A 12,462-nucleotide genomic window follows, 5' to 3' on the forward strand; every position below is an offset into this window, starting at 1 on the left:
TACCCTCTTTAAGCATTCCCTAGGGCACCCAAAGTATTCTGGTGTTTATGTTCATTTCCTTAGTGTCTAAGAAGTAATTTGTGCCTCTTTGTCAGAAATATGCTCATGTTGCATTGCCGTTTCTTTGTATATATTATTTGTTTTCTGAAGTGTATTATAGGTTCCCTAAGGCGCACTCTTCTTTCTTTAATTCCTCTGATATTACATATAACTGATGTGCAAACAATTTGTGTTAACTTAGATTTCAATATAAAAATTAGTTTATCTCACTCGATTGATTGGACAGAAAGATAATCAAATAAAAGCTTTTCTCTATCTCACTAGTCTGTTTATAATTTCAAATCTAATTCCATTGCTTAAGCATGCTGACACACAGTGCCAAAATATTAATAAATAGGCATGCTGTTGTATTATCTGCTTCTTCCTATTATCAGAAAAGTAAAATGAATGCTTTTCCTCTATAACTGCTTCCTTAACTTTTACAGTTCTTCCAGAATGCGTAAGACAATGCTGATATTTCAACAGTCTCTCTCCTGCCTTTGCCGTGGCTGTGCTTTCTACTACCTTTGCACACACCCTGTTGACCTTTGATAAATGTGCTTTAAATGAATGATAGTCATGACGATTGCATGCTGTCTCCTGATATAAAATCTCATTGAAACACAGAAATGTTCTTGCTCCTGAAAGGTTCAATAATCACTCAGCAACTCACCTCTTAAGAGAACTGAATGTACACAGATGTCCTCTTCATCTCAGCTACTGATTCTCTCTAACCTGCTTTACCTATTCAACCATGAGGGTCTTGTTTTTTGTCTTTGGAGTCCTTTCCTTGATGTCCACAGTTCCTCCAGGTAAGACAGAAACTTTTTTATTCCAAAGTTCTAAAAATATAAGTAGAAGAAAATGCAAAGTCTTTCAAGAGTCTGAAAATAAATTAGGCATGGGCAGATTTTACTGTACCATGAAGGCTGCTCAGAGGATTGAAGAGTTGATACTAAAGAAATAAATAAGGTGGCTCACTGCTGTGATTTAACCTATGATAAACTCACTTGAGGCCGGGCACAGTGGCTCATGCCTATAATCCCAGCATTTGGGGAGTTTGAGGTGGGTGAGCTCAGGAGTTCTAGACCAGCCCGGTGGGTGCAACAGGGTGAAACCCCATCTCTACAAAAAAAATTACAAAAAATTAGTCAGATATATTGGCACGTGCCTGTGGTTCTGGCTACTCGGGAAGCTTAGGCAGGAGGATCACTTGAGCCTGAGATGTCAAGGCTGCATTCAGCTTAGGTCGTGCCACTGCACACCAGCCTGGGCAATAGAGTGAGACCGTGTCTCAAAAAATAATAATAATAAAAAAGAAACTTACTTGAGAGTTGTGTTTGATCAAAAGATGGTGAGAGGATGCACACAGAACACAGGAAATTTAAAGAATTGGAAAAATGAAAAGCGAATGATGACTAGAAGAAGGGCTAGAGGTGAAGAGGTGGGTACTCCGCCATAACCCTTGGTCCACAGCACACTTTCACCACCAATCCAGGCAAGGACCCAGCCTCTGTGTTCCTTTAAAGTTGAATAAAACTCATAGGATATCATTTAATGTATATGGAAATTACTTTTTGTATGGTGAGAGTTAAGATTCCACGTTAATTTTTAACCACATAACTAGCCAATTATATATAAGCATATTCATTAAATAATCAATATGACTTTCCCAAATTAATTTTAAAATTCATCAGTACTCCATAATAAAAACATATTAAACTGTGGTTTATACCTGAGATTTAGATTACTGGTTGACTTATTTATCATTTCTGAAGCACATTTTAATACTTCACAATTCGGGATTCCCTCATTTATATAATACTTCATGATTCAGGATTCTCTTATTTATATACTTATAAATAATTATGCCTTACCTCCATGAATGTTAGTGGGTTTTTTATATTTTTATTGCGATACAATTTACGCTAAAATTCATTGCCTTAAAGTGTTCTATTCAATGGTTATCAGTGTATTCTTAAAATTGTGCACCCCTCACCACTATCTAATTCCAGAATATTTTTATAACCCCAAGAAGAAATCTCTCCTCCCCCCAGTCCCTAGCAACTACTGATCTAATTTTTATCTCTATGTATATTCCTATTCTGGACATTTACTATGAACAGAATTATAAATATGTGATCCTTCAGGTCTGTCTTCTTTCATTTAGCATAATGTTTTCAAGATTCATCCATGTTGTGGCATATATTCATACTTCATTCCTTCATTCACTGGTCATCAGTATATCCCATTTTAAGAATCCACTGATACTCACTAAAGGAACACTCTAAAGGAATGAGTTTTATACTAAATTTTATCTCAATAAAAATATAAAACACCAACATTCATGGAGGAAAACTATAATTCTGTATAATTAAATAAATGATGGAATCTTGAAATAAATATTAAAATGTGCTCTGAGGTAATATGTGCTTCAGAAAAGATAAATAAGTCAATTGATATTCTAAATCTCTGGTATAAACCACAGTTTAATATGTATTTATTATAAAGTATTGGTGGATTTTAAAATTAATTTGGGAAAGTTAGATTGATTATTGGTGTTGGTAAAAAAAAATTTCATTGTATGGATTATTTAGCATGTGGTTGTTTATAACAGACTCTAATGATCCATTGTGTTTCTTTTATATCAGTTGTAATGTCTCCTGTTTTATTTCTGATTTTATTTATTTGGCATTCTCTCTTTTGTTCTTGGTTAGTCTAGCTAGCAGTTTATAAAGTCTGTTTATCTCTTCCAAAAGTCAAATTTTTGTTTCATTAATTCTTTGCATTTTTTAAATCTCGAATTCACTTAGTTCTGCTCTGATTTTTATTATTTCTTTCCTTCTCCTAAGTTTGGATTTCATTTTTTCTTGTTTTTCTTTTTCCTTGAGGTTCATAGTAGCTTATTTATAATCTTACTGTGTTCTTGCAGTAGGCGTTTATTGCTATGAAATTCTCTCAGCATTGTCTTTGTTGTATTCCATAGGTTTTTGTATGTTGTGCTTCCATTTGCATTTATTTCAAGAACATTTGTTATTTTCTTCTTAGTTTTTTCATTGACTCAATGCTTGTTCAGAAGCATGTTGTTTAATTTCCATGTTATCTGTATAGTTTCCAAAGTTCTTCCTAGTATTCATTTCTAGTTCTATTCTATTTTTTCTAGAATATACTTGATATAATGTTGATTTTTCAAAACTTGTTGAAACTTGTTTTGTGTCTTAACATATGGTCTAGCCTGGAGAATGTTCTATGTGATGAGGAGAAGAATGTGTATTCCACAGCTATTGGATGAAATGTTCTGTAAATGTCTGTTAAGTCTATTTGGTCTGCGATACAGATTAAATTGGATGATTATTTGTTAGCTTTCTAACTAGATGATCTCTCCAATGCTGAAAGTGAGGTGTTGAAGCGCTCAGTTATCATTATGTTGAGGTGTATCTCTCTCTTTAGCTCTAATGACATTTTTAACATATCTAAGTATTCCACTACTGGGTACATATATATACATATTTGGAATTTTTATATCCTTTTGCTGAATTGGCCCTTTTATCATTATATAATGGCCTTCTTTAAGTCTTTTTATGTTTTTTCACTTAAAGTCAATTTTGTCCGATATAAATATAGATGTATTAGGCCATTCTTGCATTGCTATAGGGTTATCATAATAAAGTACCACAGAATGAGTGCGTTAAATAACAAAAGTTCATTTTCTCACAGTTCTGGAAGTTATAAGTCTAAGATCAAGACGTCAGCACATTTGGTTTCTCCTGAGGCCTGTCTTGGCTTGCAGCTGGTTGACTTGTTGCCGTGTCCTCTTATGGCATTTTCTCTGTGCACATGCATTCCTTGTGTCTCTTCCTCTTCTAATAAGGACATCAGCCATATTGCACGAGGGCCATACCCTGGGAGTCTCATTTTAGCTTTATCACTCCTTAAAAAAAAAAAAACTTATCTTCAAATATGATTACATTCTGAGATACTAAATATTGGGACTTCAACATACAAATTTTGGAGGAACACTGGTTAGCCCATAATGATGAATTCATCAATAGACTGATATGATCAAGGAGAGAATCAGTGAGCTTAAAGAAGTTTAAATAGCAACTTCCAAAACTTAAAAGCAAAGAAAAAAAAATTAAAAAGAATAGCATATTTAATAAGTGTAGGCCAATTACAAAAGGAAGAATATATGTATAATGAAGTATCAGGAGGAGGAGAAAGGAACAGAAGAAATATTTGAGGAAATTCTGACTGAGATTTTCCAAAAATTGAAAATAAACAAAATCTGCATATCTAGGAAGCTGAGAGAATACCAAGCAAGATAAATACAAAAAATTTAAACGTAGGTATCTTATATTGAAACTGCCAAAAATGAAAGGCAAAAAGAAAATCTTAAAAGAAGCCAGGAGGGAAAAAATCTTTATCTATGGACAACCAATGATAAGAATTACATCAGATTTCTCTTAAACCACATAAGCAAAAAGAGAGGAAAGTGAAATATTTAAAATGTTAAAAAAAAAAGAACACTATCTTAAAGCTGTCTACCTAGCAAAATTATCTTTTTTTTTTAGACAGAGTCTCACTTTGTCACCCAGGCTGGAGTGCAGTGGCAGTGACCTGGGCTCACTGCAGCCTCTGCCTCCTGGGTTCAAGCAATCTCGTGCCTCAGCCAGCCACCACCACGCCTGGCTAATTTTGTATTTTTAGTAGAGACTGGGTTTCGCTATGTTGGCCAGGCTGGTCTCGAACTCCTAACCTCAGGTGATCCGCCCTCCTTGGCCTCCCAAAGTGCCAGGATTAAAGGTGCAGGCCACCGCGCCCAGCCTACCCTTTAAATTAAAGTAAAAAAACATAATTTTCTTAGGTAAACAAAATAGAGTTTGTCACCAGTAGTCCTACCTTACAATAAAAGTAAAAAGAAATTCTTCACTCATACTCAATGGTGAAAAACTAAAAGCTTTTCTTCTAAGATCAGGAACAAGTCAAAAGTGCCCCTTCTTGCCACATTTATTTAACATGATACTAAAAGTTCTAGTAGAACAATTAGGCAAGAAGAGGAAATAAATGGCATCCCAACTGTTGGGGTGGGGGGGAATGAGTAAAATTATCTATTTCCAAATGACATTAATTTTTTGTAAAAAACCCTAAACTTCACTCCCCCAAAGTTATTAAAACTGATAACAAATTCAGTAAAGTTGCAGGATAGAAAATCAACACTTTGGGAGGCCGAGGGGGGTGGATCACGAGGTCAGGAGATCGAGACCACAGTGAAACCCCGTCTCTACTAAAAATACAAAAAATTAGCCAGGGGTGGTGGCAGGCGCCTGTAGCCCCAGCTACTCGGAGAGGCTGAGGCAGGAGAATGGAGTGAACCTGGGAGGCGGAGCTTGCAGTGAGCCGAGACTGCGCCACTGCACTCCAGCCTGGGCGACAGAGCGAGACTCCGTCTCAAAAAAAAAAAAAAAAAAAAAATCAACATACAAATATCAGTTGTGTTTCTATAGCACTAACAACAAGCAACAGGAAAGCAAGTAAAGAAAATCCCATTCATAATAGCAAGAAAAAGATAAGATACTTAAGAATAAACTTAACCAGAAAGATGAAAGACTGGTACATTAAAAATTGCAGACATTCATGAAAGAAATTAAAGAAGACACAAATCAGTGGAAAGATATCCCATGTTCATGAATTGGAAGACATAATAATATTAAAATATCCATACTATTCAAAGCAATTTATAGATTATATATACAATCCCTATCAAAATCCTAATGGCACTCTTGACAGAAATAGAAAAAACAATCTTAAAATTCATATAAAACCACAAAGGATCCAGAATAGTCAAAACAATGAGCAAGAAAAACAAAGCTAGGGGCATCACATTTTCTAATTTCAAAATGTATTATAAAGATAGATTAATCAAAACTGTGTGCTACTGGCATAAAGACAGACATATAGGCCAGTGGAAGAGAATAGACGGCCCAGAAATAAACCCACGCTTATACAGTCAACTGGCATTCAACAAACATGCGAAGAATATATAATGGGGAAAAGATGATTTCTTCAATACATGGTACTGAGAAAACTGAATATTCACATGCAAAAGAATAAAATTGGGCCTGTATCTTACACTACACACAAAAAGCAACTCAAAATGAACTACACACTTAAACATAGTTACCTGAGACTGTAAAACTTATAGAAGAAAACATAAGGAGAAACTTTCATGATGTTGGTCATGGCAATTATTTTAACATAAATTGTAACAAAAGGATTTGGGAAGGACTGGTAGGTTTAAAGGGAATATTTACGGGAGATTATGGGTTATAGGCTCCTGGGCATATCTCAGTAACTTCCTCAGTAAAGGAGACACGACCTTGAGCCCGAATACACTGGGAAGCTGGAACTAAGACTCCACTCCTTCTGACCCCTTCTGTCAATTAAGGATTCTTTTTTCTCATTTCACCAAGAATAGAGAAGCAACCAGAGATAGCTTTTCTACTTTTCCATCACCAAATCTCTTCACGTAGTTTTATGTTTATCCATAATCTACCTTCGCTTCACTCTCTGATTCAAGGCCAACACCTCCACTTACACTAGATTCCATCCCCAATGAGTTTTTTAAGAATTTAACTCCAGAAGTTAAACATTATTTCCTGCATTATGAATCTCTACACCACCCCCAAGCTGGTTAATTCATTTTAGGTAGAAATATGTGGTAATAGTTCTCATTTGAAATTCTGTACATTTCCAGCTACTGCCTCATTTATCTAGTCTCTTTATAGAAGAAATCATTGTTTGTCTTTATTCAGCATCTCCACTTTTTCTCTTGCATTCTTTTGCTGTTGTTTTTGTTTTTCTGGGAAAGTTCTTTAATGTTTTTAATTTATAATAAAACATTTCAGATATTTAAAAATAAAAAGTAAGTAATATTGTGTCATATAATTTGTCTTCTCTTTTTAAAGCCAGAAGCTTCATTTCTAATAATGAATGTCCTTCAGAATATTATCACTGCAGACTGAAGTGCAACGCTGATGAACATGCAATTAGATATTGTGCCGACTTCAGCATCTGCTGCAAACTGAAGATCATTGAAATTGACGGACAAAAGAAGTGGTGAAAATTCTAACTGCATCTTCTTCAGACTCCAGGAGAAAAAACATGTCTTAAACTCTCTTATCTATGAATAATTAAAATGCTGGATGAAAATTATTATAATTGCATGTTTAGATGCTCAGGTGAAAATAAATATAAATTTTATAAATGCTTACACTCTATTTTCATGTGTGCATTTTAACATTTACTCCCTTAATTTACATCCACAGCCACATTGTTGTTTCACCCACAATACTATATCTCAGCCCTACCACTTACTAACTGTTCAAGCTTGGGCAAGTTATTTATTTTCTGTCTATCTCAGCTTCCTTATTTATAAAATGGGATAGCAATAGGTACCTACATTGTGGTACTATTAGGATTATATGAGTTATTATATGTGAAGTTCTTAAACAGCACTTGACCCTATTATAGACATTATATAAATGTTAGCCATAATTCCATGGAACCCAAGTATTTGATCCATCCTATTCCTTTTGGGGTTTTATGTAATTATTCTATGTGCCCTAAGAGTTCATATTTGTTAAAATGTTAGGTGGTTTTGAAAATAAGGTATATTTTTCAGGTTATGAGATATATAATTTTATATAAACAAAATCTATTAATGCAACATTATTCTATTCCAGTAATCTAGGACTTGATCACTAGTAGTGAGAACTAAAAAGAAAGAAGAGATGCAAGGTGAATTTTAGAAATAGCATTGACAAGGATTTATTGGCCATATGATATATTGAGAAGGCACGAATGATGATTCTGAGATTTCAAAGCTGATAAAAAGATGGATGCCAATATAACTCACTAAACTAGAGAGGCCAGAAGAGAAAGTACGTTGGTAATGTGGGGAGAGTCAATAAAGACATGTTTTGGCATAATAGGGTTTTAGTCATGGAAGGGATATGTCAGTCTACTAGGAATATTTACAAAAGTATAATTTTCTTTTTCTGTAAATTAACTGAATTCCTATTAGGAAACTTATTTTGCCTGGTCACAGCAACTTAAACTTAGTCAATTCATAGCTGATCATATCTTCTCCAAGTTATTTTTAAGTTCCAAAAGAGGTAAGCAGTGATGAGGTATCTGGGAGAGCATTTATTATGTTAACCTACTAAAACATCTTCATTCTCGTCTGATCTTCTGTCACTAATCTAGGTACAACTGCCGAGTTGTGTCTCATTCTTATTTTTCATAAAATGTGTAAAGCTCTTTGGGTGAGGCCCATTCTTTGGTACATTCGTTGGTCCTGCTATTCAAGCATTATCCTAGGTCCTTAGGTTATAAGTAAGCCCCAATAAGGGCCACAAAATAGTGTTTGTCTTGTACTACTGCAGAGAGCCCAGCCTCATCTCACCTCAAATTCTTTCTAAAAAGTCTTGCGTCACGTCTCAGAGTCCTAATATGTGGCATCCACTATTTTTCTTGTCTTTTTTCTGCCTGTAAGTGGTAATGCCCTGTTGGTAGTGGAAGCACTGGGGTTACCTCTGGTTGATGTGGAAGCTGGTACCAAGTGTTGCTGATGACATGGCCCTTTGCGTCCCAAGATGTCTGTGAAAGAAAGGAAAGAGAGACAGAGAAAGAAAGAAAGAAAGAAAGAAAGAAAGAAAGAAAGAAAGAAAGAAAGAAAGAAAGAAAGAAGAAAGAAAGAAGAAAGAAAGAAAAAGAAAGAAAGAAAGAAAGAAAGAAAGAAGAAAGAAAAAAAGAAAAGAAAGAGAAAGAAAGAGAGAGAGAGAGAAAAGAAAGAAAGAAAGAGAAAGAAAAAGAAGAAGGAAAAAAGAAAGGAAGGAAGGAAGGAAAGAAGGAAGGAAGGAAGGAAGGAAGGAAGGAAGGAAGGAAGGAAGGAAGGAGGGAGGGAAGGAAGGAAAGCTTCTTTAGCCTTTTTAGTGTCACTTCCTTACCATAGGTTCTAGCTCCCCAGGCCCTGGCATCTACTAATTCTTCCTGACTGGCCCGGATAGATTCAAACTAGAATTTTTGCTATATTTCAGAACCCCTTTATCCCAGGAGACAATATAGAACAGTTGTTAATAAATTTGGGTTATAGAATCTCTGTAAGACTTGTCAGTCCCAGATGTGTGATTTTAGAAGAATTACTCAAATCTCTGCTTCAACATCTTGAAAACGTGAATGGCGAAAATGTCTACTTAAGAGAGCATTTGTAAGATTAAGTGAGGCAATATTAAAAAAAAATACATACTACAATCCTTGATGCCTAAAAGTGCTTCAAATACCAATTGTTAGGAATATATCTGCAGTAGTTCCCCACCTAGCCACAGTTCTACTTACTTACAGTCAACCACAGTCCAAAATACTAAATACGCTGGGTGCGGTGGCTCACGCCTGTAATCTCAGCGCTTTGGGAGACCAAGGTGGGTGGATCACCTGAGGGCAGGGGTTCGAGACCAGCCTGGCCAACACGGTGAAACCCCGTCTCTACTAAAAATACAAAAATCAGCCAGGTGTGGTGGCGGGCGCCTGTAATCCCAGCTACTCAGGAGGCTGAGGCAGGAGAATCACTTGAATCCAGGAGGCAGAGGTTGCAGTGAGCCAAGATCACGCCACTGCACTCCAGCCTGAGTGACAGAGCAAGACTACATCTCAAAAAAAAATAAATAAATAAACACAAAATTCCATAAATAAATAATTCATAAGTTTTAAATTGCATGGTGTTCTGAGTAACACAAAATCTTGCACCACGCAGCTTCACACACCCAGAATGTGAATCATCCCTTTGTCCAGTGTATCTACACTGTAAACACTACCTGCCCATTAGTTATCGAAATCATCTGCTTCTGAGATCCAGCCATTAACATCATCATGGCTCAGTGACCCAAGATCACTGGAAGCAGATGATCCTCCTTCTGACGTATGGTCAGAAGATTAGTAGTAGCCTATTGCTATGTCACAATGCCGATGTCATTTTCCTCACTTCCTCTCATCACTTAGGCATTTTATCATCTTACATCAGCACAAGAAGAAGAGTGAGCATAGCACAATAAGATATTTTGGGGGAGACAGAGTTCACATTCGCATAACTTTTATAGTATCGTTATTATAGCATATTGTTATAATTGTTCTATTTTATTATTAGTTATTGTTATTAAAATCTTACTATGCCAAATTTGTAAATGTAACTTTATCATAGGTCTGCATGTATAGAAAAAAAGCACAGTATATATAGAGTTCACTATTATCCACTGTTTCAAGCATCTACTGGGGGTCTTGGAACATAGCCCCATGAATAAGGGATAATTACTATATATTGTAAAGTTAAAGTATAAACCTAACGTCTAGAGTTCATTTATTTATTCAGCAAATATACCTTTGGCACTGATGGCCTGCCAGACTTTGAGCCCAATACTGGTGTAAAATGATAAATAAGACATTCATGGAATCTGCACTCGGAACTTACAGTCTAATCATAGAGACACAAATAATTTATATAGTTACAATTGTGACAACTACTATGAAAAAAAAGGAATCAGTGCTCTGAAAATGTGTAAAGGGAAAGAGGACCATCTCTTCACAGAGTTTACAGAGGCTGCTTCCTTCTGCATCTCCCACTGTTGGCTAGAATACATTTCTGCTTATTAGGATTGTCATTTGGGAAGGCTGTATATTGAATCTGTAAGGCTGAGGGTCAGACAGGGACATTTCAATTCCAGCTGAGAGTATGGCAGTTGCAGAAAAACCACAGATCTGGAAGATGAGAAGAGTAGCATGATGACCCTAAAGAAATACCAAACCCAGGAGGTAGAAGAAAGAGCCATTTAGTCCCAGCATGGAGCATACTCTTCTTCTCCATTTTCTAATCCCAGAGCACCATGTGGCCTTAGGGGAATATATGGATGAAAAGAAAACGCTGGTGTGCTGGTAAACCTCAAACTTGTTTTCAAATGATGCGCAGATCTTCCCTCTTTATCTCCAAAGTCTATGAACTAGGTCAGCTCCCAACTCATGGCACCTACAGTGAACCAGACACTGAGCCAGGAGAGGTCTAGATAAGAAGAGACCATCTCTGAAAGTTGTTGAAATTCTTCTTTACCTCTTAGAGCAAAACTCAGAGGCTGTCCTGTTCTGATATTTAAGTAAAATCAGGAATTGCTGGTAGTTGATGACCTAGTCAGTGAAGCAGGTCCTTATCAATAGTGGGAGAATAATAGTAATAGTCCGTTCTGGAGAAAAGAATATGGCACTATAATTGTCTTGGGGTTTTTTAACTTTGGCTTTGTAAGCAACATTATTTTTGCTTGGGTTAAAGCCTCTTCCAGCTGTTTATCAACATAGATAAAAGTATACTGCTTTATTATTTCTTCTTGAGTCATATTCAACGCTTTCTTTCCATGGGCAATGCCAATATCCCATTGAGCATGTCCTCTCTGAGGTGGAGGTTTCCAGGTCTTTTGTTTCTCAGAGTGATTGCTGACTTGTTTGGGAGCCTCAGCCAGTAATTCTTTATACTGTTTATGACCTTTATACTCCCATACCTGTTTTTCATAAACCCATGCCCTCACTGGCTGGTTGCTAAGAAATTGGACATGATATGACCAGGCACCCCTTGCGTCAATTTTAGTATAAACTTCCAGCTGAGGCTCACTTGAAACCAAGGTAGGCACCTAAGGTAGAAATGATAGCTTCCTGCCTTGGGCTTTTTGTGTTTGGTAGGTTTTTTACTACTGATTCTACTTCAGATCTCATTATTGGTTTGTTCAGGCATGCAATTTCTTTCTAGTTCAATCTTGGGAGGTTGTACTTTTCCAGGAATTTATCAATTTCTTCTAGGCTTTGTAGCATGTGTGCATGCAGATGCTCCTAACAGTCTCTGAGGGTTTTTTGCATTTCTTTGGGGTCAGTAGTAACATCCTCTTTCTCATTTCTGATTGTGTTTATTTGGATCTTCTTTTTTTAGTCTAGCTAGCAGTCTAAATAAGCAGACTTATTTATTCTTTTAAAGAGCCAACTTTTGGTTTCATTAATCTTTTGTATGGGTTCGTGTCTCTATTTCATTCAGTTCAGCTCTGATTTTGGTTATTTCTTTCCTCTGCTAGCTTTCGGTTGATTTGCTCTTGTTTTTTTAGTTCTTCTAAGTGTGATGTTAGGTTCTTAATTTGAGTTCTTTCTAACTTTTTAGTGCAGGCATTTTCATGCTATAAATGTTCCTCTTAACACTGCTGTAGCTGTGTCTCAGGGATAATTGTACCTTTGTTTTCATCAGTTTCAATGAATATCTTTTTTTTTTTTTTTTTTTTTTTAGACAGTGTCTCACTCTATCACCCAGGCTTGGGTGCAGAAGGACAACCACAGCTTACTGTA

At 36.0% G+C, this 12,462-nt stretch overlaps 1 protein-coding gene across 1 annotated transcript; it reads left to right on the forward strand.

Moving 5' to 3' along the window:
• The first annotated feature begins 793 nt into the window (after nt 1-793).
• Nucleotides 794-7,159, forward strand: LOC115834726 (beta-defensin 131A). Its single transcript, XM_030810212.1, has 2 exons — nt 794-851; nt 7,005-7,159. Exons 1-2 carry the CDS (start codon nt 794-796, stop codon nt 7,157-7,159), a joined length of 213 nt encoding a protein of 70 aa, XP_030666072.1.
• Nucleotides 7,160-12,462: the final 5,303 nt, after the last annotated feature.

Source organism: Nomascus leucogenys, chromosome 4, assembly GCF_006542625.1.
Source record: "Nomascus leucogenys isolate Asia chromosome 4, Asia_NLE_v1, whole genome shotgun sequence".
Taxonomy (NCBI): Eukaryota; Metazoa; Chordata; class Mammalia; order Primates; family Hylobatidae; genus Nomascus; species Nomascus leucogenys.

Bases quoted from the DNA above. Each gene is read 5' to 3' on its own strand.
- LOC115834726 (XM_030810212.1), top strand. From the start codon at position 794: ATGAGGGTCTTGTTTTTTGTCTTTGGAGTCCTTTCCTTGATGTCCACA. The intron at 852-7,004 runs GTAAGACAGAAA...CTCTTTTTAAAG, and splicing joins GATGTCCACAGTTCCTCCAG to CCAGAAGCTTCATTTCTAAT.